The following is a 27,528-nucleotide window of genomic DNA, read 5'->3' on the forward strand; positions in this document are numbered from 1 at the left end:
GCTTTCTCTGAATAATGTGCATTTTCCTCTCTTAAACCGGTATCTGTGTGAGACCTAGTGTTTTATGCTTTAATCAGAGCAAGAATGACGAGTCTCCCAGGATGACTTTGCGGCCCCTCCGCGTGCAGCTGAGCTCGGGAGTGGTGATAAGCAATTTTTCTTTGAGCCTGCAAGACCTGGACACGCCAGATAATGAGCTGGTTTTTGTATTGACCAAAAAGCCTGACCACGGTAGGACACAACAGCTTCATAAACTTTCTTAATTGAGGTGCCTGATGGGTTATTAGAATAAACACATAAATTTCAGCTGATTATTCCTCTGCCTTGCCTCTATATCATTCATTCTTTGCATCAAAGTAGAAATCAATTCACAGCTAGCTGATCTTCTTTGGGCTCACAGTAGACACCGTTTACTCTAGAAGCCTGAATCCTAGGTAATTGGTGTTTCTGCAATTCAATTTCAGCTGTTTTCTCACTTTTCTATGTAACCTCAGGCAAAGTAGGTTTCAGAGTCTGCATATTCTCTTCTCAGAGAACGCATCATTGCTTGGTAATCCAGGGCCATTTTATGCAAGGAACAGCCTTGTTATTAATTGCAAAAGGTGTTCACTTCAGGTTAGAGGCATGGTAGATGTCTCAGTGAGCTTGTTCCTTTTGCAGGAAAAATCACTTTTCCTGATTAAACCAGAGCTAAGAGCCACCATGGGGATCTTCTTCCTACTTCTGTTCTAAGTGCCATCCCTCTGGTATTAACTGAAACTGAAACTTGCGTCTCCCAACGGTCCATCCCTTACACCCGTTGGTCTCCTAAAGATGAAACCATTGTTGTTCATGGAGAGTTAATGGAAGATGCTGCTGGTCACTGCATTTTGGCTTTCCTTCATTCATTTTCACTTTCTTTAATGAAATACTTTAACTGTCCCATTGTGACCCTTGAAAACAGGAAATTATGTCTCAATCCAAAAATGCTTAGCATCTTTCTGATTTTAAAAGGAATTCAAAACATATCCTTATTTCCTATCCTGGATGCCCTAGGAGGAAGGCAGTGAGGGAAGAGTACTATTTTCACTTTGCAGAAGGGAAAAGTATGGTTTAGTTAATGAAATGAGTTTGAATTCATGGAGTGGGATTTGATTTCCAAGCCATTATATTGCCACATTCATCTGTGTCTCTTTAAGAGATTTTTAAGCAGGAAAAGTGGAACTTTGTCTTCTTTATTTATAGCTGAGGCTGCAGGGAGGCACCCTGTGCTTATTTTTTAAATGCTAAGTTGTTGGTCATTTATGTATATGTGTGTTGCCAAGAGCCTCTGAGGTGCTTGACATCCTACCCAGGCTCATACTAGTCGATAAAATCAGACAATTTTGGGGGGCCATGTATATTCTACCATTGTTTCTTTGTTTTTCTTTACTTCCTTTCTCAGGTCATCTACTTCAGAGGCAAACTGCTTCTGAGCATCTGAAGAATGGGAGGATTTTAGACGAGGGCTCTTCCTTCACTTACCAGGACATCCTGGGCGGGCTCGTCGGGTACATGCCTGGTGTTCCTGGTGTGGCAGTGGATGAGTTCCAGTTCTCTCTCACTGATGGTCTCCACCTGGACACAGGGAGGATGGAGATACACATAGAGCTGCCTACGGGTGACGCTCCCCGGTTGGCGGTTAACCGAGGCCTGCAGCTCTCAGCAGGTACCAAAGGAATGGAAGAAGGTGGCTGTGGTTCCCGGTCAGTGTGCAGTGTTTCCTTCCACCTTAGCTCTGTGGGAGGATATTGAGCCAAGTGTTCAGAACTCAGGGAGGCTGGAGGTGGCCAGAACTCTTGTTTCAGGGACACTAAACGTGAGTGACAAATGTGAATCTCTGAAATTCTTTGGGCTAGATGCTTATGCCTGTCAATTTGAGAAAAGATTGAGAAAAGGTTATAGTTTTTCCAAGGTCAGACATTGCCACTGCCCAGCAACCTACATGGAAACAACAAAAGAAATCCAGCAGGATTTTCAACATGCTTATTTAAAAAAAAGAAAACGAATAAAAAGGCTTGTTGGAGCAATTGGGAAGCCTCCATGTACTAAAAGAGATCATGCAAGTAAATGAGAATCATTTGATATGGTATTCTAGGGTATAATATCCACAATCTTGCTTATGTATGAGCTGCACTGATCATGTGTGTCACGTGTCAGCAGGATGTTAATTAGAGACTGGGCCTTTTGACCACAGAACATCCACATCCCTAGGGAATTCTGTTTGACCATCTCTTCTTAGTTTTACATGTATTTTGTAGTGAAAAATATATAGTATAATGATGAATGAAAATTTGGAGATTCCCAAAGGCCCCAAGTATTAGGTCTGGGATCTACCTTTACCCTATTATAAGCAGTTAAGTTAGCCTGCTGCTGTTTCATGGATACTGGTGAAAGACACAAGGTTCCTGGGTGCCGGGCAAACTACTTTGTCACTCACAGCACAGCAGGCCACATTGCCATCAGCACGTTTGCATGGGCTCTCTCTGCCCTCCAAGTCCCTTGGTGGTGGTACAGAGGGCCCGCCCCAGATGGATGTCTCCGCACGCCGCGGGATGCACTGGAGGAACCCTGTGCTCGAGGAACTCCCATGTTATAGCCAGCAACAAGCAAGCCCGGCCTTTGTCCCATCCCTGAGAATGTCCTGGGTGACGAGTGGTTAGGCCTTGCATCCCCAGCGTTACCCAGCAAGAACATGCAGGGACATTTGGGGCCCGTGGTGGATTGTCTCTCCAAACACCAGGATGACTAGGATCTACTGTAGCAGAATTTACTATTTTTAATATGATAAGATGCTGGACAGAAAAGCAAGGGGCGAGGCCCTGAGAAGAGGCGTTTGCCAGTAGCCGGCGCCTTGGCCCCATACCCAGCAGCTGTGCCACCTGGTAGGGCCACCGCCCAGGCCCTCCTCTCTGTAATCTTCACCTTATCCTCTGTCTCGGGGAACAGTGAATTTGGTTATTTGGTCTGAGATGGCAACCAAATATTTTTGTGAGTTTATATAAAGCAGTTTTTTTTTTTAATGATCTGGTGATCCTCAAGACAGTAAATAAGTTAGGTCCAAGCAGGTTTTATCATAGGTCTAGGAGTGATTTACATCACAGAGCAAGGAGCTATTATATGGATCTAGGCACTGACTGATAGGCTGTGGGACTAAAGCAACCATGGTGAGATGGGGAGAACAGATCAGAAGAGAAAAGGCACTCAGATCTAAACCCGAAGGAGGATTAGCAAACTGGGAGGTTGGGACTATTTCACTTGGGGAAATTAACATTTATTCCGCTGGAAACAGAAGGCCAAGCACCTGGTACTTACTTAGACCCAGAGAATGTGTGATAATTTACTCCCCAGTCTCCTGAAATGATTGGACATCCTATTTAAAGGCAATGAGGGGAATGACCTACGTCTCTCATTCTCTTCCAGGGTCTACAGCACGCATCACAGAACAGCACTTGAAAGTGACAGACACTGACTCAGATGAGAGCCAGGTGATGTACATCGTGAAGGAAGATCCTGGAGCAGGGCGCCTGCAGATGGTGACGCATGGCAACCTGGAGCACATCTCCGTCAGAGGCCCCATCCGAAGCTTCACCCAGGCTGACATCGGCCAAGGTCAGAGAGTCTCCCTGAGCCTCCTCCAGCCTCCTCGACTTCCACCCACAGTGGCAAAGCCAGAGTTAAATGCCTGGTCGCCTGTGGCAGTAAACTGTACACTCTTTGTTTTGAATAAGAACTGAGTTATAGCTTCATTTATTCTTTTTTGTCTGCTCAATTTTTTTTTAAACTATCCTTCTCGGCTAAAATGAGTTCATCCTTTGACATAGCATGGATAAAATTTGGGGCTCTTGTGGAGGGAAAAAAAATTATTTGACTTGCCGTGATGCCAAAAAGTGTGTGAGAGAGAGGAAAAGGAAAAAGGAGTGAATTGGGATGGATTTAGGTGAAAATTATGCCTGCCTGAGGTGAACAATTTATATCTCTTTTCAGCTCCCCTAAGAGTGCAAGTTAATGAACTAAGCAAAATGGAAGGGCATAAATCGGAGCTGCCTGGGGGAGATTACATAGCTCATCCCTCCTCCAGGAAATGCTGATGTAATGTAAAAGCATAAATGTTAAATGCTACGTAGTCACTGTACGGTGCATTCAGGGGTAGAAAAGGGGGCAAGTTACCTATTGTGGGAGGAAGGTAATCCAACATCATGCGATAATGCACAATTCCATGTAAAGGTGGGAATGTGCCCCCAAGGAGCAGCGATAAGGGTCCTGTCCACGCACTAACATGTGAAATTGAGCAGCCTGATTCTCATTGTCCCTGTCTGTACTTTAATGAAGGGGGCAGAATAGGCAGCGGGTTAGTAATTCCTTAATTATTCCTTGCATCAGTGTCTCTTCTTAAAAACTGAGACCAGGCATCTCTTCCTAGAGATCGAGTTATAGTTACGTTGCTAGGTACTTAGAAGTGATGTTGTGGGTTCACAACAATGTAACATATTGCACTTCTCCCTTTGGATCCTTTGACTTCTATGTAGAGTTTATTTTGTTTATCTATTTATTTGTTGGTTGGTTATGTTCCAAAAATGATTGAAGGCTGTATTAGGAATTGGGAGTGATGCTTTCTAGGAGAATGTGGGCCACAGCTCTGCATCTTCTTGGCCTGGGACATGGATATATACCCAAGTCACACCAGTGACATGGGCGTGGTGCTACACGTTTTCCTCATGAACAACTTTGTTGATCTAGTTATTCATGAAACTTCCTCAGACTCCCAAAAGCTGAGGCTCAGCCCTAAGCAATGCTGCTTGGGGTGATTTTAATCTAGGGGTGTTTATGAGGAAGTCCATAGTAGAAGAGGAAAGGAAGAAATGAAAACTGTAGATTAAAATGTCAAAAGCAATGTCAAAGTGAGGAAGGTGTTAATTGATTCCTTGGTGTGGATAGCAATCGAATTCCTGCCTTACACTTCAGAAATAAAGGCAGAAAGCATTAGTAGCAAATCTTGATTTTTGTTGTTGTTGTTCTTTTTACAGGTCAAGTAGAATACAGTCACAGAAAAGGAGAATCGGGTGGGACCTTTGTTTTCAAATTTGATGTGGTTGATGGGGAAGGCAACAAATTGATCAGCCAGTCATTTTCCATCAGTGTTGTAGGTAAGGGAGCATTGGGTTTCTAACAATTCATCAGCAATTCTGAGGTTAAATAGTCTATGCTGTGATTACCACGAGGCTGACCCTTTCCTCTACCCAACTGGTAAGGAAACCTGGAATCACATCCCGCCTGTATGGCAGTCTGGGTCCTTGGGGTGGGCTCTCGTTCTCTCTGAGGCACAGGCCTAAGAGCTATTCTGATCTTACCCCTGGGCGCCAGGTCCAGAATTGAAGAAAGGAAGCTGAAAATATCCCCTATCAAATCACTACTTCTAACACTTTCAGAGGACAAATCCCTACCAGTCATCACCACCAATAAAGGGCTGGTCTTGGATGAGAACTCAGTGAAGAAAATCACCACCCTGCAGCTCTCTGCCACTGACCAGGAGCGTGGGCCTGCAGATTTAACCTACAGAATCACCAGACAGCCCCAGCTGGGTCACCTGGAGCACGCAGCCTCACCGGGTAAGCCCATTACTCTTGCTTCATCAAACCAAAAGTTGGCATTTGGTAAGCATTGGGGGTAGCCACAGCACGTGTACATATACACTTAGACTATGCCTTTATTAGTGTTTATTGTCTGCACCACTGATACTGCCTTATATTATACTTCGCACACAGTAGATGCTCAATAATTACTTGCTGAAAGTTAAATAAAAACTTACAGTTTTATATAAGCCATCTTGTCTCCATAACTAGATTGCCAATCTCTTCAGGGCAAACATGGCACCCTGTTCTTCTCTTAAAGTATTTGAGCACCAGGCGTGGTGTGATGCGCTGTGCTTAATAATTTAATTCAGTGAAGAGCAAGTGAACATGTGTATTGAGCAAGATTCTAATTTAGCTGCTGCTGGGGAAAGGAAAAAAAAAGATAAATAAAATACAATTTCATCCTTCCAGAGTTTTCTACTGGGTGAGATAAAGAACCTCTTTCCTGCAGATAATCATAACTCAAGGGAGAATATGGCAGGGGTGTTAAGAACTGTTTAAATCTGGTGCCATGAGAATTCAAAAATGGGAGAGGCTACATCAGGTGGGATGGTGCCCAGCAGTCGCAGCTAAAAGCACCCTTGGAAGATCAAGTTTAGGCAGACAGAAATTGTATTCTTTCCAGAGATGGGAACAGCATGTGGGCATGTTAAAAAAAAAAAATGGCTGGGCTCGTTTAACTAAAGCATATATTCTAAAAATAGAAATAGATGGGGCTCATGGGGAAATTGACATTTTATGAAGGGTTTTCAAAGCTGAGATAAGTAATTTCTGTTTAATTCAATAGGAAGCCCCTGCAGGATTTTGAGGAGGGAAAGGAAGTAAAATTCACCTAGTGTCCAACAGGATGAACCAAAAGAAGGAAAAATGAAGCAGTGACTGTGGATAGGAAGTTTCACATTTGGCCAGACAGGAGCTAGTGAGGCTTTACCCAGGGGGTGGTGGTAGGTATAGTAAGATGAGAATAATGTAAGAGATAATACCTGGTACCTAATAAGTATTCAGTGGATAGCGGGTTGAAGGAAGGAGGGCTGGAAGGAAGCAATTTCAGGGAGAGAACTATAGAACTCGGCAGTGGGAGGGAGGTGAAGGACAAGAGATACTTGCTGAATAAACAGTCTAGAGATAGAATTGTCCTTATTTCATGCATCATACAGGCAGCGACACCTTGCAGGAGATTTAGATCTTCATTGCTTTTCTTTGGATTTTAGGCTACAAAGTCTTCGTTCAATCAGGAAAATAGCAAAACAGGGGAATTACTTGCCTTGATGGTACTCACCTTCTAATGCATGGAGCCTGATAGTAAGCAAACAAGCAAGTGAATATATCACATATCAAAAAGAAAAAACAGCATATATCACTGGTGATGAGTGTGGGGGAGAAATAAGGGCATCAGCAGGGTGCACAGGGAGCAGGGGATGAGGGAGAGCCTCCCTGACAATACGATGACATTTGAGCACAGATCTAAAGAAAGTAAGGGAGCCAGCCAAACTGATAGATAAGGAAAGACCATTCTAGACAGAGGGATCAGCCAGTGTAAACATCCAGAGGCAGGATCAGCCAGACACATCCTGTTTCAAAGGAAGCAAGGGGACCAGTGTGCCCATGGCAGAATGAAGGAGGGGGAGGGTGGTGGGAGATGCGTTTCCAGGGGTGCAGGGTGATGGGGCAAAGGAGGTGAGGAAGGCAGACCATGTCAGGTCCACGGTGATGCTAGAGGAAGGAGCCTTGTGTGCATACGGTGGGAGGGCAGGAGGAGGGATGGAGAGACTGGCCAAAGCCCTAATGCAAATGAAAGCCGGTGGCCTACCCTTTTGCACCCCAGTTCCTGGGAGAAGTAGGCAGATCAGTACTCTCAAGACCTTGGCTTCATGAGATATTTGATAACTAATTCATGAGCTAATTGCTTCTGCCAGAATTCTGTCAAGTTGCTGATTGTATCTCTCCAAAGATGAAAGGGCAGGCTCTTGGCTGCTGTGCTGGGCAGCTGCACGCAAGCTGCACAGGGCTTTCAAAGGCTTTGAGCCCACGTGCTGGTAAATCCCAGTCCTCGCTCTTCTCTGGCCCCAGGCTGTGTTGAGTCCTGTGTGAGGCAGCTCCAAATTCGCCTTTTCTGTGTTTACAGCCTCAGCCACACTGGGCTTAAATTCTGTCTGCCAAGGCCAAGCCAGCACTGCTCAGGGAGCAACGCCTAGGTGAACGCGCTTCTCCTGAAATAGGGGGATGGCTCTCTCTACCTGCCCTTTTCCTCAAGGTTTGACTCCCTAATCCACTCAGTCTCCTGTCCCTATCTGTTTTTCTCAGTTCACCTATTTCTAGTAGCTCTTAAGTAGGCCAGATATAAGATGTAGTCCCCTCCCTCTTATTCTTGGGGGGCCCCTCCCCACTGCTCATAGGGCAGGGCTTTCCTGCCCCTCCCTTGTCAGGAACCCCACACTGAGTCCTTTCTGTAGCATTTCTTCAGCATCGTCTGCTTCCCAGTCTCCCTGAAGTGAGAATATTTTCATGCATTTGATTCTTTTTAGGTGTCAAGGTCTTCCAGAGGAAGTCCTTGTTGATGACTGATGGTTTCTCTTCAGGCAGCTGGCCTCAGCCTGAAGAGCAGCAGCCCCTCACCCCATTTGTCTCAGTGGGTGAGGACACCTCTGCCAGGAGGTGGGGTTGGGCTGGACCTGGTCTTTCTGGGAAGAGCGCAGTGTCTGTCATGCAGGCACGGAGCTACTTTGGAACCAACACCTCTTGCAATGACCACTTGCCACCGGTGCAGACATCCTCTTGATGGTTGACTGTGAAGGAGACTTATTCTCCTGCTGTCTTTCTTGGTCAACCAGTGGTAATTGATTGTTCTCTTTAGATAGACAGGGGCATTGTGAAGATCCTTTTTCCCCCTGAGGAGGTGTAGCGAGCCCTCTGCCCGTGCACACTGTGTGGAAGACAGACAGGAGCCTCCTTCCACCGCGGCCGAGTCTAGTCCTGCAAGTGCTTGTTTCAAGGTTGAGGTGGCCACCTGCTCACGCCAGGGGCCTGAAAGCTTCTTTTATTCTTAGTAAATCAGAGAAAGGAATTAAATTATTGGGACAGAACCTAAGTTGCTGGAACAAAGAGACTTCAAAATACAGTGCCTGAAATGAGACGTTTTATCTTCTGTCACAGGAAAATTGAGAGACAGGAGTCCCACACAGCCCAGTAACACCCAACACGGGGCTCCCATTTCTTGTCTACCAGCTACTGTAGTTATTGTCATCCCCCAGCGAGCAGGGAGGGAGAGAGGCCGGGGAGCCTCTATCCATTCCCTTCCAGGAGTGTTACTAGAAGAGCACACATCACTTTTGGTCACATCCTAGTGGCAAGAACCCTAACTGGGGTTTCAGTTGCTGAGCCAATAGTCAGGAGTTGTATTTTTAAAGTCAGGGAGGAGTAAATCTGGAATCTAGCAATCTCCAGAACAGCACCGGATCTTCCTTTTATTTGCTGCATAGTTGCTGCAGGAGAAAACTTATGTTTCAGAAGTAGCACACATGCAAATACACAGGTGTACATGTGCCTTAGTAGCTGTGACAGCAAGATGACAGGGCACAGTGGGAACCAAAGGACAGCAAGTCTTACCTAAGAGAGGGGTGGATGAGTCAGGAAAGACTTCCCCAGAGTGATGCTTGAGCAAAGGTATTCTTATCTCAACCTCTCTCAGTATTATGACGTCAACCAAAATAGGACACAGCCATTGTCTTAGTTTGGGTCCTCCCTGAGAGCGGAGGCGTATGCCTCTGCTAGGGCTGCCATACGCTGCACCGCACACTGTGCAGCCTAAACAGGAATTTATTGTCTCACAGTTCTGGGGATTGGAAATCCAAGATTACAGTGTCAGTAGGATAGGGTCTTTCTGACAGAAGGCTCTGTTCTAGGCCTCTCTCCTTGGCTTATAAGTGGCCTTCTTCATGTTCATTTGATGTTCTCTGTATATGCGCATGTTTGTGTCGAAGTTTTCCCTTTTATAAGGACAATAGTCATATTGGATTAGGCCTCACCCTAGTGACCTCATCTTAACTAATAACATCTGCAACGATCCTGTTTTCAGGTAATGTCACAAGTTTGGTACTGAGGAGTTAGGATTTCAACATGAATTGTGGGGGACACAGTTTAGCTCATGACCAGGGGCTTTGAGGAAAACCGGAAGCAGAAAAGCTGAGGCCCCCCTGTCGCATGAGCTTGCGGAGGGACACAGACAGCACGCACAGAGCCCTCCCTGGCCATGCTGGGCGCGGGAAGCCCAAGCCATCCCCTCACCTCCTCTTAGGGGGGTGCTCATTCCCACACCACCTCACTGCCCTGCATGGATTTCCCGGTATGTGCTGGCCTTCCAGGGAAATTAGAAAATTGGAAAAGTTGACGTGAGTCTCCACAATACTGCCAGAAACGTAGTTTAGCCAGCAGGTTGGTGACTACAATTACCTTCAGTGGGATTAAAGGCCTTCAAGATATTTCAGTGTGTAGTTGTCTCTTGCATGCCCCACCACCAGGGACCTGGCCTGAAACCCAGGCATTTGCCCTGACTGGGAATTGAACCAGTGATGCCCCAGCCCACAGGCTAGCGCTCAGTCCACTGAGCCACACTAGCCAGGGCTTAAAAGCCTTCAAGATATTTCAAACAGTAACTACCTGCTGTGATGGCCAGTAGGGAGAACATGTTATTAGAAACACCATCATGCTAGTAAGTAAATAGCTGAAGTCTTTCAATGCCCAATTTGCAAAGGCTAAAGTTGAAAAAAAAGTGTATAGAGATTGAAAAATGTATGATCAGGAGGGCCTCTTAGATATCAATTATAGTGAGTGAATTAAATTCACTCATCAAATATGTTTTGAGTACCTACTGTGTGCCAGGCACTCTTCTAGGTGCACATTGGTGAAGAAACTACCAAAATGCTTGTCCTTTTGAAGCTTACATTCTAGGTGCAGCTTTTTATCCTCTGACACTTAATTACTGATATCATTTAAATGATAATATTAAATACCCCATCAAAACCAATACTTTAGATAAGAAAAAGTTATAATCAACAAAGTATAAGAAACACTTCAACTCACAAATATTACAGTGGTGCTATTCCAGTGGTAGATGTGTGAGTGGTTTTTGTGATTCTTTACTACTTTCCTGTGCTTTCCACATTTTTAAAAATAGGCATATATTACTTTTATATTGAAAAAATTAAAAAATAAAGATAATATCCAAGAGTCTCCTTCTCTAGTGTGAAAAGGCTAGATGAGTTTTACAAAAAGTTCTCCTAGCAAGCATTAACTTTGGAATCAGACAGCCTTGAGTTCCAGTCTCAGCTCTGGCTTTGTATTAGCTGTGAGACCTAGGACAGGTCATACTGCTTTCTAATTGTATTGCCGTATATCCTAATCTATAAAAACTGAGGTGCTATGCCAACCTTGACCTCTCAGAGTTGTTAAGAGATAAAACCTAAAATATAGAAGCAAGCCTGAAATACTATTTTGCATATGTTAGGTGTTCAGTACTTCCTAGATAGAATTGGAAAAGGCCCACTGAGATCAAGTGTAGAGCTCTCGTGCACTGCTGGTGGGAATGGAAAGTTGTACTACCGACTTTGGAAAATAGTTTTTCAGTTCCCTAAAAAGTTCCACCCAACATATACTCCAGTCATTTCACTCTTAGATATTCACCCAAAAGGAATGAAAACTTATATCTGTATAAAGACTTGTACACAAATGACCATAGCAGCTTTATTTGTAATAGCCTCAAACTGGAAATAACCTAAATATTTATCAACAGGTGAATGGATAAAAAAACTATGACATATCCACAAAATGGAATACTATCTAACATTGAAAAGGAATGAACCATTAGTACGTGGTACAATGTGGACAAATTGCAAAATAATTATGCTGAGTGGAAGAAACCATACATAAATTAGAACATACAGTATGAACCTATTTATGAAAATTAGAGAAAGTGCCAGCTAATCTAAAGTGACAGAAAGCAATTTATTTATCACTTTGGGATAGGGTAGGGGATGGAAAGATGGAGGCTTACAAAGTGTTCTCTGGAAACTGTGAGGAGATGGATATCTTCACTATTTCGATTGAGGTGATGGTTTTATGAATGTGCCAAAGCTGCTGAAATTGTACACTTTAAATATGTGCAATTTATTATATGTCCATTTCTTCTCAGTAAAAATGTTTTAAAAAATATCAATCCTATCACTTCCTTCCCAAGAGGAAGGAAAATTCTATCATCTTTCTCAGTCAGTCTTAGACTCTCATAAAGAGAACAGTGAATTAAGTGACCAGTGGATTGTGAGAATCCAGACAAGTATTTCCCCATGAGCTATGAGGATGTAGTCACAGCAGGGAAAGAGATTTAAATTTCTCAGCACAGCCAGTCTGAAGTTATTAAATTTTTAAAGAATGGTATGGATTTCTGTCCAGACCACAAGACAAAGCTCCAAGAGAGGGGGGCTACATTTTTTTATTTTTGGCCCATCAAAAGCTGATGTAGCATGCACAGAAATATAAAATGCCTCATCAAAAAATTAATGCCCCAATATCAGGAGGCTATTGTATCTGGGCGACAAATTTCAGATGGTAAAGAGGGACGCATTTGTAAACCGTGCAGGTTTATTTATTTATTTTTAAATAGCAGTGAGACTGGTGTCACAATAAAAGCAGAATCTCTGGGGTTTTTTACAGAAAAGCTAAACTGATTTTGCCAGGATTTACAATGACAAATAATAAATCCCAGGCAGCAGCAAATGAATTGCAGTACCAAACTGAAGGTTAGATTAAGTGGATTAATACCTCAGCACCCCATCAGACATAAGGAAATGGTGTTGAAGGTCTAAAAGACGTGTTCTGTTTCAGTCTTGGCTGGTGCCAGAGAGTAAGTCCCAGAGCCCTAAGATGGAAGCAAAGATTCTGCACTAAATGTTGTCAGGCATTTAATAACATAGAGATCTCATTGTGGTTTTAATTTGCATTTATCTAATGATTAGTGACATTGAGCATCTTTTCATGTATCTATTGGCCATTTGTAGGTCCTTTTCCAAGAAGTACCTGTTCAGATCCTTTGCCCATTTTTTAATTGGTTTTCTTTTGGGGGGGTATTCAGTTTTGTAAGTTCTTTATAAATTTTGGATTTAAGCCCCTTATCAGATGTGCTAGCAATTATGTTCTCCCATTCTGTGGGTTGTCTTTTTATTTTGTTGATGGTTTCCTTTGCTGTGAAAAAACATTTTAGTTTGATGAAATCCCATTTGTTTCTTTTTTCTTTTGTTTCCCTTGCATGGGGGATATGTCTGATAAAATATTGCTATGAGCTATGTCCGAGATTTTGATGCCTGTGTTTTCTTCTACAATTTTTATGGTTTCAGATCTAACATTTAAGTCTTTAATCCACTTTGAATTTATTCTTGTGTGTGGTCATCACTAATCATCAGAGAAATAGAAATTAAAACCACAATAAGATACCATCTCATACCTGTCGGAATGGCTATCATCTATAAAATAACAAGCAACAAGTACTGGTGAGGATGCGCAGAAAAGGGAACCCTTTTGCACTGTTGGTGGGAATGCAGATTGGTGCAGCCAGTGTGGAAAGCAGTATGGAGATATCTCAAAATATTAAAACTGAACCTACCTTTTGACCGAGCATTCCCACTGCTAGAAATATATCTGAAGAACCCAAATCACTAATTTGAAAGAACATAAGTACCCCTATGTTCATTGCAGCGTTATTTACAATCGCCAAGATATGGAAGCAGCCCAAGTGTCCATCAGTAGATCAGTGGATAAAACAACTGTGGGACATTTACACAATGGAATACTACTTGGTTATAGAAAAGAAGAAAGTTTTGCCCTTTGTAACAGTATGGATGGACCTGGAGAACATTATGCTAAGTGAAATAAGCCAGTCAGAGAAAGACATGCCATGTGATTTCACTTAAACGTGGAGTATAATGAACAAACTGAACTAACAAGCAAAATAGAGACAGACTCATAGCAGGGTGACAGCTAAGTGGGGGGGTGGGTAGAAGGTGGAAGGAATGAGCAAAAAGTAAAAAGGACTCATGGGCATGGACAACAGTGTGGAGAGATGTAAAAGGGGTCTAAATAGTAATAAAAAATACAATAAAATTATTAAATAAAAATAAATAAAAATTAAAAAATACAAATAAAAACATGGAGATGTTGTTTACTTGTGAGATACTTTGGCATTATTAAAACTCACTTTAGATTTTTGTACTTTTAAAAAGACTGAAAAAAATTTAACATGTTTTTATTATATTAAAGGATAGTGGATATCTAGGTCATTTTAGAGTTAACATAGACTGACTGCTCAAAGCCCCAAGTCATTCAGTAGGTTCACTATCAGCCTGGCTAAAGTGGTATATGAGAAACTAGAATCATAGACCTTGAGAGGCACTTTTTAAGAGAGAGACTCGAAAGGGACCTTGAAGAATATCCAATAAAACAACAGAGGCTGGAGAAGCCTCGCCAATCACAGAAGCAAGACTATGTTTAGCCAAGCCCTATTAGTCCAGGGTTCAAAAGCTATACCACTGCACAATATAAAAATTAGGGCAGGTTTTTAGAAAGGACAATGAGGCTATGGGGGAATATAAAACTTACAAGAGGAGTTTGGGGAATAAGGCAATGGCTCTACCTTTCACAGATTTGATCTGCATGCATGAACCTGAAGAGAAAGGAGAATAACATTTATTGAGCACAAATTAAGTTAACGTGTGCTCCCATACAACATATGCTGTTGTAGAAAACAAGTACTCAAACAACGCTAACACAAGGTCTCAGGGAGAAGCACATAAATGCTTTGTGCTATGAGAAAAACACAAAGGACTGTACCCAATGAGAGTCTGACATGTCCCTAGCCTTAGAGTGTGGCTAGCGTTATTACATCCTTTCTCTTCTCCCTTTCTGGTAGGTGTCCAGATTACTTCTTTTACTCAGGCTGACTTGACTTCACGAAACATTCAGTATATCCATTCCAGTGAGTCCGAGAAACACTCAGATGCCTTCAGCTTTACACTGTCGGATGGAGTCAATGAGGTAGGTGAGAAACATGGTTCCCTTCTTCAAAGGGGGAATCACAGAGGAGTCTGCAGGGCAACTGGTGCTATCAGAGCTTCACTTTCCCCTGCTCTCAGCCAAGGACAGAGGCAGCTTCTAATGGCCCCTGGGGCTCTTGAGCAAGAGAAGTCACATTTAGGTTCCTAGTCAGTCAGTCATGCCAGGAATGGCATGAACGGGAAAGTAGAGGGCACCGACTTTCTACTTGGGTGGGTCTGGGGACATGTGTCCTTCCAACCTGCATGTTTCTGTCATTCTAGGTGACTCAGACTTTCCATATCACTATTCGTCCTGTGGATGATTCACTGCCTGTTGTACAGAACTTAGGGATGCGGGTACAGGAGGGAGTGAGGAAGACCATCACAGAGTTTGAGCTCAAGGCCGTGGATGCAGACACAGAGGTAAGGGCATTCTCCCTCGGTTCCCTGGCTGGATGAGAGGCTGATCTGGTGACAGCTGTTGCTTTGTGCATCCTGAGGGAAGGGCAGAGTGGTGAGGTCAGTACAAGTATCCTTGAAGGACCAAAAACTAGAAGAGACCACGGCCTTATAGAAAAGAGAAAATGAATACATTTGTAATCATACTGCTTTTAAACCCTTTCTGAAACCCTAATCCCATGTAATAATCATTTTAACATGCTGACTTTTTATCATGATTTATAGAAAATCAAGTAGATGATGTTTTACCCAATATTTTCACTATTCATTATTAACATGAATAAGGATTTTCAGTACTTACAAATTTTTCCCTTCTTTTACCTCCTTCATTCAGACTTCTCTGGATGACAACTAATTATTACAATTTAAGTAGGGTCAGAGAAATAGGCTTTAGACAGTAAAACAGGGCCTGTAGAGATAGAACTCTCATTCTTGTGATGCTTTCAGAGAAAGGGGGTAGTCTTCTGGCATGATTTAGCTGTTATAAAAGGGTACCACAGCATTTACTAATTAGTTCTGTGGGCACTCTGCCCTGTGCTAGCACTCATTCATTCATCCATTCACTCTTTCAGCAAATACTGATCACTTTCCAGTGCTGGGCTCTGCTCTAGATGCAAAAGACAAGCTGTGAACAAAGCACATCAAGTTCTAGCATTAGGGAGTTTTCACCCTGTGATTAGGGTGACAGACAATAAAGAAAGAATATATAGTATCACGTCAGATATTATAAGTGCTCTGAATAAAACTAAAGCAAGATAAAGGAGATAGAGATTGATATGTATGCTATTTTATTTCTTCTTTTTTTTTTTAAGAGAGAGAGAAAGGAAGGGAGAGAGAGAAATATCAATTTGTTACATGCATTCATTGATTCTCGTATGTGCCCTGACCGAGGACCTAACCTGTAACCTTGGTGTAATGGGATGATGCTCTAACCAACTGAGCTACCTGGCCAGGGCCAATGGGTATGTTTTAAACAGTGTGGTAAGGTAAGCGTTCTCTGAGAGGCAGAAATACCATGAAGTAGGAGGGCAAGCTATGCAGTTATCTGGGAGCATCACTCTCTGGGCAGAAAAACCTGAAGTACAAAGGCCCTGTTGTCAAATGTGCTTAGAAACTTTTGAATCACAACAAGAGACCAAGAGGCTGGAACCCAGTGAACAAATAGGAGAGGGAAAGAGTGGGCCAGAGAGGAGTCCTGGGACCAGGTCACAAATGGCCTTGTTGGCCCAGGTCAGGCCTTTTCATTTTATTCAAAATTGGTAGGAAATCATTGGAAAGTCTTGAGTGGGGTTTTCTGCCTCTTTTATTTTTGCTTCTAGGTGTCACTCTAGAAGCGGTGATTAGGAATGGGAAGTAAACTTCTGTTCTTATGCACATGGGGTTCTGTATATAAGGGTTTTGGGAAAGTGGGGGGAAATGGCTTAAAAGGAAATAATATTAGAAGGTCTAATTCCTATCATCCTGGGAAAGGTTAAAAATTCAGGTTTTCTTCTCTGACCCCCAAAGGCCAAGTTTAAATGTCTTAGTCTTACAACTGAAGACACCAGAATATATAAGTTCGATTATAGGAACCAATATAGTTGCTCTCTTTAGCTTTATTTTTGCTCTCTAAGAAGAAAATGCAACCCTGATTTTATAAATGTCTTTAGGTTTGGCTACATTTGACCGCTTGTTGGCCATCACTGACACACCTGGTTTCTCCTAAGGATTTCCTTCCTCCTCTTGTGTTTTACCTCCTCAACAGGCTGAGTCTGTCACCTTCACCATTGTGCAGCCCCCACGTCATGGCACCATCGAGCGAACCAGCAATGGGCAGCACCTCCAGCACACCTCCACCTTCACCATGGAAGACATCTACCAGAACAGGGTCAGCTACAGCCATGATGGCAGCAACTCCCTCAAAGACCGGTTCACCTTCACTGTTGCTGATGGGACAAATCCCTTCTTTATTATTGAAGAAGGCGGGAAAGAGGTGAGGTGAAAACAATGGAGAGGGAAGCATAGCAAAGCATTCCAGAGGCAGAATATGGCATTTTAAGGCCAAGGATAGCCGTGTTTGGGTTCTTGTCCTGTCACTTATCCATTGGCCCTGAGCAATTACTAACTTCTCTAAGTCTCCTCTTTTCATCTGTAAAATGGGTACAATAATAATCACCAGCTTCAATTAGACTAAGGATCAAAGAGGTAATCCACATAAAGTATTTAACACTTAGCAAATCATGAGCACTTTCAATAGAAGTTGATAGTTACTGTTAGTACTCTGATATTATTTCTCCTTTCTCTTTACCTACCCTTTAGTCCTTTAATTTTTCTTTCATCTGTTTTTCTTTTCAGTAATATCATACGGTTCTAGATTGTCCTTTTTTATATGTCCCCTCAGCCAGCCAAAGTTTCTCAGTCTCATGAAGAATTAACAGTGGTTAAGAGTATGGCTGGCCCTGACTGGTGTGGATCAGTTGATTGGGTGTCATCCCACAAAGCTAAAGGTCACCAGTTTGGCTCCCGGTCAGGGCACATGCCTAGATTGCAGGTTCCTACCCAGTTAGGGAGCATTTGAGAAGCAGCCTATCAATATTTCTCTTGCATCGATGTTTCTCTCCCTCTCTTTCTCCCTCCCTTCCCCTCTCTCTAAAAAAATCATAAAATTAAAAAAGTATATAGTACGCCTTCACCTGGCCAATGTGGCTCAGTTGGTTTGAGTGTCATCCCATAAACCAAAAGGTTAAGGGTTTGATTCCCAGTCAGGGCACATGCCTGGGTTACGGGTTCAGTCCCTGGTTGGGGTGTGTATCAAGCAACTGATCAAAGTTTCTCTCTCAGACTGATGTTTCTCTCTCTCTCTTCCTCTGTCTCTCTAAGAAAAAAAAAAAAAGAGTATGGCTTTTACATCCAAAGACACTGATTTAAATTCTAGCTCTGTCACTCACTAGCTGAGTGACTTTGTAAGTCATTTAACCTTTTTAAGCCTCGGCTTCCCTATCCATAAAATGAGGGTGATACCCACCATCATGGTGTACATAAAGTACTTAGCCCAGTGCCACACAGAGGAAACATCCAGTCAGCTGTGGCTGTAATCATCACCAGCGCCATCATTTTAGGACCAGCATGTGAAACAGGTAGACGTTACTTTTAAGGTCATGCAGCCATCAGGATTTTACTTCTTTCAGAGAATTGTTCCCTTCTAATATCCAGGCATTTGGAGGGAAACATTAAGAGAGCCCCTCCTCTGCCTTCCTTGCTGTTTTTCCTCATTCCTTCATCCCTCAGCCAGTTCTCCCGCAGCCCCATAACTCTCCCCCAAGAACAACTGCAGCTCTTGTGGAAGGTAAGCGTGGGCATCATACATCTCAGGCACCAGTTTCTGACTCCGCAGAAGAAGTTTCAGCCAGCTATGTAATCACACCTACCTTGCTTCCAGGATTACAAAAGGGTCAGCTGCTTTGTCTGCAATGTTCCTCTCATACTTTGATGATGAATGGGAACGACTCTTTTGTGAAAGAAAGTTCTTTCTGCATCCTTTAGAGACAGAGGCCTGTGAAAAGGTCATGCTCAGTTGGGCGAAGTGTGGGCGGGGTGGCTCTCCAGATTTCCCTCCCCTTCTGTGTCTGCACAGCAGCACTACCTGGCAGCTCATCACTTTCATTTTTTCTCTCTCCCAAACTGTAGCTGCTCCTCGGTTGGTGTGACTTTCAAAAGAAAAAGAGATTTCAGGATAAATCAGCAGGAGTGCTACCTCTCTGATAAACATAAAAGGTCACAGCAGGTCTCCAGAGGGACCATATTATTTTAAAAATGTAAATTACTTAGAAGAGCGGGTGGTAGCAGATTGAAAAGCCATCATCTGCAGCCTTGCGTGGTAGCCTGCATTATCCCCCACAGAAACGCTGAGGCGCTGGGTCACACTCACCACAGATGTGGGGGTGTGTGTGTGTGTGTGTATGTGTGTCTGTGTGTGTCTGTGTGAGAATGAAATTCTAAACGAAACTTCTCTTCACTATTACCACAAATGTTTTTATTTTTAATTCCTTCTACCCCTTTTCCCCATATGGATAGTTCTCTCTCAAAAAAAAAAAAAGGAAAGAAAGAAAAAGAAAATTTCTTCCCATGAAACCTCATTTTACATCTGGCAGAGTTTCACCTGGAGACTTTGACATTAACATTTTAATGAGGGTTTTTGTCTGCCTCTCTGGAAAATTTTAACAAGAGTTATTGAAAAGAAAATGTTTTGTTTATTGTTTCACCTCAGGGTAATATTGAACTCACTAAAGAATGCATAGGTGTGTAAAAACCAACTTCCAGAGCAGGTGAAATTCCAGCGAGAGTGCCACCTGTTTCTTGCCTTTCTTCTCATATTGTTCCCTTTATCAACCAGTATTCTCCCTTAAGCCTTGTGCCAAGTGGTGTTAAGTGATGGAAACCAGCTCAGTTGCCCATTCTGAAGTGTCAGCTGATTTCAGGGATTCTGCACCTGACACATTTCAGGTGTCTGTGAATGATGAAGGCTTTTTTTATATCCCCCACAGATTATGACAGCAGCACCTCAGCAGTTCCAAGTAGACATCCTCCCAGTAGATGATGGCACCCCTAGAATTGTTACCAACCTGGGGCTCCAGTGGCTGGAGTATATGGATGGCAAGGTAAGGCCTTTCCATCTGATACATTCATACTAACCAGCTTTGGCAATGGCCTTGATCATAAAGATAACTTATGAATATAACTCCAGGTCAAGTCACATCCATTCTTAAGTGAACTGATATTCCTAAGGTTGGAGACTCTCATGAGTTTGATTAGGACTGTATATAGTTTAACATGTTCTAATGAAATGACTCCCAAAATATAGTAGCTTAAACAAAATAGCAGTTATTACATTGGCCAAAAAGTCTGTTTAGTTTTTTCCATAAAATATAAGATACATTTTTATTTTCACCAATAACAATATTGATTTGGATATTTTGAATGTGTCGGCTACTTCCTGCATGCCATAATGTTGATTCTTTTTAGCTGAAGTCTCAATTTGATCACTATCAACTTCAACTGGTCTACCCAGATGAAGTATCCGGAGCATCATCCAGTGAGAAATATCCAGCACAAAACTTTGCAGACCACATGTTTTGTCAGTCACAGCACCTTCTCCATATACTGTACTAATCTTTTTTTTAGTTTCAGTTGCCTTTTTACCTTTCTTGAAATAATAAAGCATAATATACTGCAATGTTGCACGTCTTCTTCCATTTTCAATATTAAAATTGCTACACAAAAAATTCACCAATTTTGATTTTTTTTAAATGCATGCTGACGTGACAGCTGTCACATACAAATTAACAAAACTGTTTTGAATAAAGTTAAAGACAACTGAGTGCTACTAAAGCCATTTTACAGAAAAAAAACAAACAAGATTTTTGGCAAACCCATTTTTTCCCCCTCACATACGGGGTTGAATTCTAGAGCTTTAGATGATGATTCAGAGATGCAGATTCCTTCTGTCTTGTTCTTCTGCCATCATTGGCTTGTTGCTGTTGACCATAGCCAAATCTCTTCAGCTATTCATCAATATTCTAGTCCATGAGAAGAAGAAAACAAAGAAGTAGAGAGCAAAAAATATATTTCAAGCAAGTGATACAGAAATGAAACACATTTCTTGCACTCATATTATTTTGGCAAGAAATTTGTCATATGGCCCATCTGTTGCATGGGAGACTGGAAAACAGAGTCTCTAGCTAGACAGTCAGGTGCTCAGCTAAAAGTTTGTTAACTAGAAGAAGGAAAGGATAGATTTGGGGAAACACCTGGAATATGCCACTGATGGGAAGGAAGTATTTTTGTAGGTACCTTCAGAAGGATACTTAAGAAATTTCTTCCTGTTTCTCCTAAATCCCAATTTGGTCACGTTAAGATATGCATCATTCTCCCCTGGTAACACGTCTAGCATTAAATCCTTGCCCCCACCCACACACCCAGAATTCTTCAGTTCAGTTTGGGAACTGGTTTCTTTCTTCTGCCTGGGGTATTCCCTCTCAGATGTGGCTTTCCTTATGTCCGGGGAGCTAAGTTGTACAGGCACACCTCAGAGGTCATGTGGGTTTAGTTCCAGTAAGGCGAGCATCACAGAAAAGAGAGTCATAATCTTTTTTACTGGTGGAAGGTCTTGTCTTCAATTTTTAAAAGACATAACATCTGTGAAGCACAATAAAACAAGGTGTGCCTGTATATGTGGCTGTTTTGCTATAGCTTTCCACTGACCTATTTGGAATTTTTAAAATACATGAAACCAAATTAGTAGAATTTGGTTTTGCCCTAATAATAGGGCTTTAAAAATAGGGCTTTTGCCCTATTTTATTTTTTTCCATATTCAGAACCTTCCCATATTCTTCTCAACACTCTGCAATCAGTTTTCTACTTCCCAGCCCTACCCTTCTGCAGGGGTCGACTCTTGTCAAAGTCACACTGACCTCTATTTTGTCAAGTTTAAAGGACACTTATATGCCGTTACTTTTAGAGCTAGTAACATTTGATACTACTGGCCACCCCTTTTTCCTTTCAGACCTTTGCTCTCATGAAATATTTGCTGATTGAGTTAAAATATAGGCAGTGTATTTAGGTAAAATTAGGGCATTATATTTATCTTGCTCAATTACCAGCATTGCAGTTGACTCCTGTAAAGCATAAAGTGCCCATCCTTTCTGTGTGGTGACATTCTTTAAAAGTTCCAACCTTCTTTAAAGGCCAGATTCAAATTCCACCATTTTATATCCATCCTTCCCCAGTTCAGATGGAATTAATCTCTCCTGCTCCTAAAAAACGTATAGCACTCTTTTTTGTATTTCCCAATATAGCTCTTGCCACAGCTACCTTGCTTATCAGCCTTTCTTTCCCAATAAAGTGTGAACATGTCAAGGTCAGAGGCTGGATGGTTTTTATCCTCATAGCCTCTTCAATACTGACAGAGTTCTCCATTCAGTAAATGCACTCAGTAAATCATTGTTGAACTGAATTAAATCTGAGTCACAGGGTCCTGTTCTTGCTTTATTCCCACCTCAGGAATTAAATTTAATGTGTTTCTATTCCAGGCAACCAACCTGATCACTAAGAAGGAACTGCTGACCATGGACCCGGACACAGAGGACCTGCAGCTTGTCTATGAGATCACGAGGGGCCCCCAGCATGGCCGCGTGGAGAACAAGCTGCAGCCTGGCAGAGCGGCGGTGACTTTCACGCAGGGTGGGGACCCGGGACACGGGACCCGGGACCCGGGAAATGGGAGGAATCTATTCTAACCCTACTCTCCCTATCTCTCTGATCTTACAGCCACTGTCAGCTTCTCACCCCTACGTTACCTATTTGCAAACAAATAGATCTTTTAGCATCTAACCATCCAATTTTTGAATTTTACTTCTCTGGGTTTTTTCCCCCATAACTCTGAATTATGTCCCCTGCCAAAAAAAAAAAAAAAAAAAGAATGAAAAATCATCTTTACCATGCTTCCTCAGCCCCCAAATTGCTTTAGGTTTGGGCTGGATTTTCTGGAAGGGATCATGTGACACTACTTGGTTTCCTTTAAAAACAGCCGCCAGACTTTATGAAAGATCTGTGATCCTGTGTGGTTTATCTTTTTGTTCTCTAACGGTTATGGATTTTTTTAAAGTCCCTGTTGATTTTTTAAGTCAACATGGGTAGATTCCTCAATAGAAGTGTGTTCTGGTTTTGAATATTATCAAGCCGACCATGTTGTATTTTAGTTCCTCAGAAGTTTTTTGTAGCCTTCTGGCCGTCTTCCAAGGAGAGACCTGACTGGGGACAGTTACTGAGAAACTGCGTGTTACAAGTCACGTGCTGTGTTTCCTTTTCCTCGCTGTCCTCAGTCTCATGTGCTCTCCTCAGCCATGTTATCTGTGCCTTGTGCAGGTGCTGTTTTACTCCAACCTTAGCTTTTCTTTTCTTCCAAAGAAAAGAAAATCCACTTACTGCGAGGTGGATATGAGTACACATATACACAAAGTGGTCGAAGGCTTTTCTCTGTCAGCCCTCAGACTTGCCTCTAACATTCCATAGACACTTACTAGAGTGCTTTTTTGCCAAAACCCTGGAATTCTCATTTGACAACAGCATAGGATATTTCCTATACATAAAGACAGTCTTTTGTCACACAGAGCTAGAGGACCTTATTTTTAGATCTGGCAGAAATGTTTATTTGTTCTTGAGACCACAAGTTCTCTCTATGATCCATTACAAGAATAAAGTGAGTGTGTCAGTGGGGGCATCTATGAGGCTGTTTTTACAGCCCTGGATTAATTCCCTGTGCCTGTTTTCTCACAGAGGATGTGAACTTGGGGCTGATTCGCTACGTGTTGCGTGAAGAGAAGATTCATGAGATGATGGATAGTTTTCAGTTTCTGGTGAAAGACAGTAAACCCAATGTGGTCAGCGACAATATCTTCCACATCCAGTGGTCCCTCATCAGCTTTAAACATACCAGGTACAAGTGTAATTGTGCGCTGTTCTTGAGAAATGAGTCAGGCAAACAGAGGTTTGAGGATGGAGCACCCTGTGGGTCTGCTGTAGTTACCTGATGGTGGTAGTGCTGATAACAATGATAAAAATGATAATTGTGTTAAATATTTCTTGAATGCTACATACCAGGCACTGTACGAGGTACTTGACTTATATCACCTTGTTTGACACTTGCAAAATGAGATGAATACTGTTGTTGCCCCTGCAACAACGAAGCAATAGAGAGAGAAAGAGGTTAAGTAACTTGCCCAAAGTCACATAGCCAATCAGCAGGAAAACCAAGGCCTAAGCCCAGTGGTCTTCACCACTGTGCTTTACTGCCTGTCCTACAAGTGTTTTTGTTTTTGTCTTCCCATTTGAGAAGATAATCAAGTAGAACTGATAGGGGGAAAAATGTACCTTCAATTTCTGCAAATAATTGCTGACCCACAAGAACAACATCTTTGCCTTCTGTCTCCATCCTCTCTGTTCTCAGGCTCATATTCTCCCCCTAGCTTTTTCGGTTTTCATAGGATTGTCTATCATTAGGCACAAATCCATAGTTTAATGCAGACAGCTCTTGAAGATGCTTCCGTAGTCTGTTGAGGAGTTGAGAGGCAACCAGAGAGATGCCAGCTGATAAAGCAGGGCGAGCACAGTACTGGTTTTATAGGTTAAATTGTAACTAGGATTATAATTTTTGTGGGAAGAAGAATTCTTTAAATCTACATTTCTGAGACACAGTGTTCTAAGAAATCAGCTTCATGATAAATCATATGAAAACTGGAACTTGAGGGGAGAAAGGGAGAACATACAGAGCTGATTCCATGTGCCCCAGATGTAGGCCATTTTATTCTTACACACACGTGGAGACTTAGTGGGAAATTAGAATCAACCTTTGTATGTTTAATTTTTTGCTGCTATTTACCTTTTTTTCAGTCTCCTTCAAAATTAATTGAATAAAACTGATCACGTATGCTGGAAACCCTCTGGTTTCTAATGGGCCAAATAAAATCGAGGGCCCCCAAAGCTGGCAGTGACTAACCCATCAAAGTGCTGTGCCTGCCAGCCTCACAGCAACAAAACAAAAGCCTGGGTCCAGTGCCCGTCCTCATTGATGAAAAACAAAGCCCAGTTGACGCACCACTTGCTGGATACTTATTGTGAATAATAGTACATGCGTAGTTTGCCTCCTGTTTTGCAACAGCAATACAAATTCCTAGCAGCAAGATAAGTTAGCTCTGTGTCTGAGTCCATTCGGACTGCTTTAACAGAATGCCGTGGAGTGGGTGGCTTCAAAATAACAGGCAATTACTTCCCACAGTTCTAGAGGCTGGGAAGTCCAAGATGAGGGTGCCAGCAGATTTGGTGTCTGGTAACAGCTCCCCTTCTGGTTCATATACCATTGTCTTTTCTCTGTTACCTTATATGTGAGAAGGATGAGAGATCCCTCTGGGTTAGAGGGGCACTAATCCCATTTATAAAAGCTCTACTCTTATGACCTAATCACCTCCCAAAGGCCTCACCTCCTAATGTAATGGCATTGGGGGTTAGGATTTCAACATATGAATTTGGGGGGGACACAAACATTTAGTCCATAGCACCGTGTCACCTCCCCCACTTTCATTAAGCTCCATTTGTCTACTCAACTTCGTTTCGTGGGCCCAGTTCTCATTTGCTTACCTCCGGCACTGCCCTGACTCCTCTTCATGCTTTACACATGTCCTGGAGGTCTGATCCAGCCAGCCCCTCCCTGAGCTAAGCCACTGCTTTCCCAGCAGCATTTTTCCCTGGGAGCCCACTGACCTGTTCTGATTACTCTGTCACACTAGGACAGACTGTTATTTTCCCATGTTCTGAAATACAAAGTTCATAGCTCCTTTGTGCTGCCATCTTCTAAATGACTTTCCACTTTCTCTGAAAACGAGGCAGGTACCATTCTGCATCCACAGCTTCCTTGGTCACTTGCTGCTGTGACTGCCTCAGGTGAACATGTTTCCTCAATTTACAACCCATCTTATAGCAATCAAACTCCCTCTTCTCTGAAATGCCTGACACCATCAACCGACCAGAAGAGACTTGCATTGAACAGGCAGACTTTGGAGCCCAGGGGCAGAATTTCAGAGGCTCCCTCTTTGTGTGTTTCTAGCTACAATGTCAGTGAGAAGGCGGGGTCTGTCAGCGTCACAGTGCAGAGGACTGGGAACCTGAACCAATATTCCATCGTCCTGTGTCGCACCGAACAAGGCACCGCCAGCTCCAGCTCCAGGCCCAGCTCCCAGCCTGGGCAGCAGGACTACGTGGAGTATGCTGGCCAGGTAGGCAGGCGAGGCAGCCTCTGACTCCTGAGCTGCCTGAGAGGGCCGTGACGTGGCCGTCCATTACGGTGGCACCTTCCCACTCTTTTTATCCCACCTCACTATCCATTGGCATCTTTTCTCAAGTGATTTTCCTGTATTCCATTCCCACAGAGCTTTGTCTTTCACAGTCTGACTAATCTCTATCGACATTCTCACTGCCAAAGCTGAAGTGGTATCTAGCTTCTCAGTCTTTACTTTTTGACTCATGACCCCCCAGCCCAGCTAAAAAAAAAAAAAAAAAAAAAAAAACAATCCCCAAGGCATCAGGTTCTACACTCGGCCTTTGGCATCCTAACCTTTTTTTCTCCACTTTCTTTACTTGAAGAGACAGTGTGGAGAGACCAGTTGGGAAGCTCTCAGATGGGCTAGGTGAGACATGATGGGAGATTAAGCTGCAATTGTAAAGTGAAGAAGTGCAATTGTAAAGGGAGAAGTGGAAGGATTTAACAGATGAGTAAGCCAGCAACTGATAGAATTTAGCAGTGCAATAGATAGTGGGGCAGAAGAGAAATATGGATGGTGACGCCCCTTACTAGGAAAGGACACCATACGAGAAGCAGGTTTGGTGAGAGCATGATCTTGATTTTGTTTTGAACGTGTTAGGTGTGAGTTGCCTTAGAGACAATCAGTGGACAGCTACAAATGTTGGCAGGGAGTGCAGAGAGTGGTCCGGGGTAGAGAGAAAAATCTGTAAGTCTCCATATAGCAGTGATGGTAATTAGTGCCAAGGTGTGAGCGAGAGAGAAAAGGGAGAGAATGAAAGCAAAAGAGAAAGGAGGGGACTTAAATAGTAATCTCCTTTATGGCAGAAAGCCCTGTATTTGTCATCTTTTATGTATGACACAATGCCTGGAACTTGTTAGTTATTTATTAAATGTTTTTTTCAAAGTAATTTCATTATTCTTATGGCAATATAAACAACAGAAATCATAAAGAGAGGTGGGCTCTCTCTGAGGCAGTTCAGCTGGGCTAAGCTAAGACCCCTTATGTCAGATTTAAATGAGGAATTAGAGAAGAAGAGATAAGCTGAAGCATCTTTTAACAAAATGATAAAAAGAGGCATGTACTCCTGTTTTTCAAAGAAAGATAAAAGGAAGTGTGTTCTAGATCCTAAATAGAGATCTGTGCAGTGTTTCATTTAGTTGGGAGTGTTTTGAAATGTGCAGCTTAGCAAAAATTTGATTAGCTGATTAGATAGTAATTTCTGTTGATGAAAGTTATGTGTTTTTTAGAGGTTTATGACTATTTTTACACATGTTTCACTTGTCTTGTTTACACAAAGTCATCTCAGGCCCATTTCCTACCCTTTCAATTTTGAACAAATCTATAGCCCTGTTTCCATTTGAAGGTTTTATCTTCCTCTTATTTTTAGACAAAATAAAACCACAATAAATCCTTGTAAGCTCACAATTATATACGCATAAAATCATTTCTCTCTCTTTTGTACCAGGCTAGTATATTCACATTATAGATCTAGCCCTTCTTATTGGTAAA

General features: G+C 42.5%; 1 protein-coding gene across 1 annotated transcript in view; it reads left to right on the forward strand.

The window, feature by feature from the left end:
• FRAS1 (Fraser extracellular matrix complex subunit 1) overlaps nucleotides 1-27,528 on the forward strand; it is a 422,802-nt gene that overhangs the window by 341,277 nt on the left and 53,997 nt on the right. The window contains exons 43-54 of the mRNA XM_054591913.1: nucleotides 78-231; nucleotides 1,424-1,687; nucleotides 3,442-3,630; nucleotides 5,046-5,165; nucleotides 5,448-5,627; nucleotides 14,605-14,729; nucleotides 15,011-15,151; nucleotides 16,932-17,159; nucleotides 19,711-19,824; nucleotides 22,255-22,405; nucleotides 23,501-23,660; nucleotides 25,824-25,992. Of these exons, the coding sequence (XP_054447888.1) occupies nucleotides 78-231; nucleotides 1,424-1,687; nucleotides 3,442-3,630; nucleotides 5,046-5,165; nucleotides 5,448-5,627; nucleotides 14,605-14,729; nucleotides 15,011-15,151; nucleotides 16,932-17,159; nucleotides 19,711-19,824; nucleotides 22,255-22,405; nucleotides 23,501-23,660; nucleotides 25,824-25,992 (1,995 nt within the window). The remainder of the gene's footprint in view (nucleotides 1-77; nucleotides 232-1,423; nucleotides 1,688-3,441; nucleotides 3,631-5,045; nucleotides 5,166-5,447; nucleotides 5,628-14,604; nucleotides 14,730-15,010; nucleotides 15,152-16,931; nucleotides 17,160-19,710; nucleotides 19,825-22,254; nucleotides 22,406-23,500; nucleotides 23,661-25,823; nucleotides 25,993-27,528) is intronic.

Source organism: Pteronotus mesoamericanus, unplaced genomic scaffold, assembly GCF_021234165.1.
Source record: "Pteronotus mesoamericanus isolate MK-2021 breed Mesoamerican mustached bat unplaced genomic scaffold, CSHL_Meso_final contig_130, whole genome shotgun sequence".
In the NCBI taxonomy this organism is placed as follows: domain Eukaryota; kingdom Metazoa; phylum Chordata; class Mammalia; order Chiroptera; family Mormoopidae; genus Pteronotus; species Pteronotus mesoamericanus.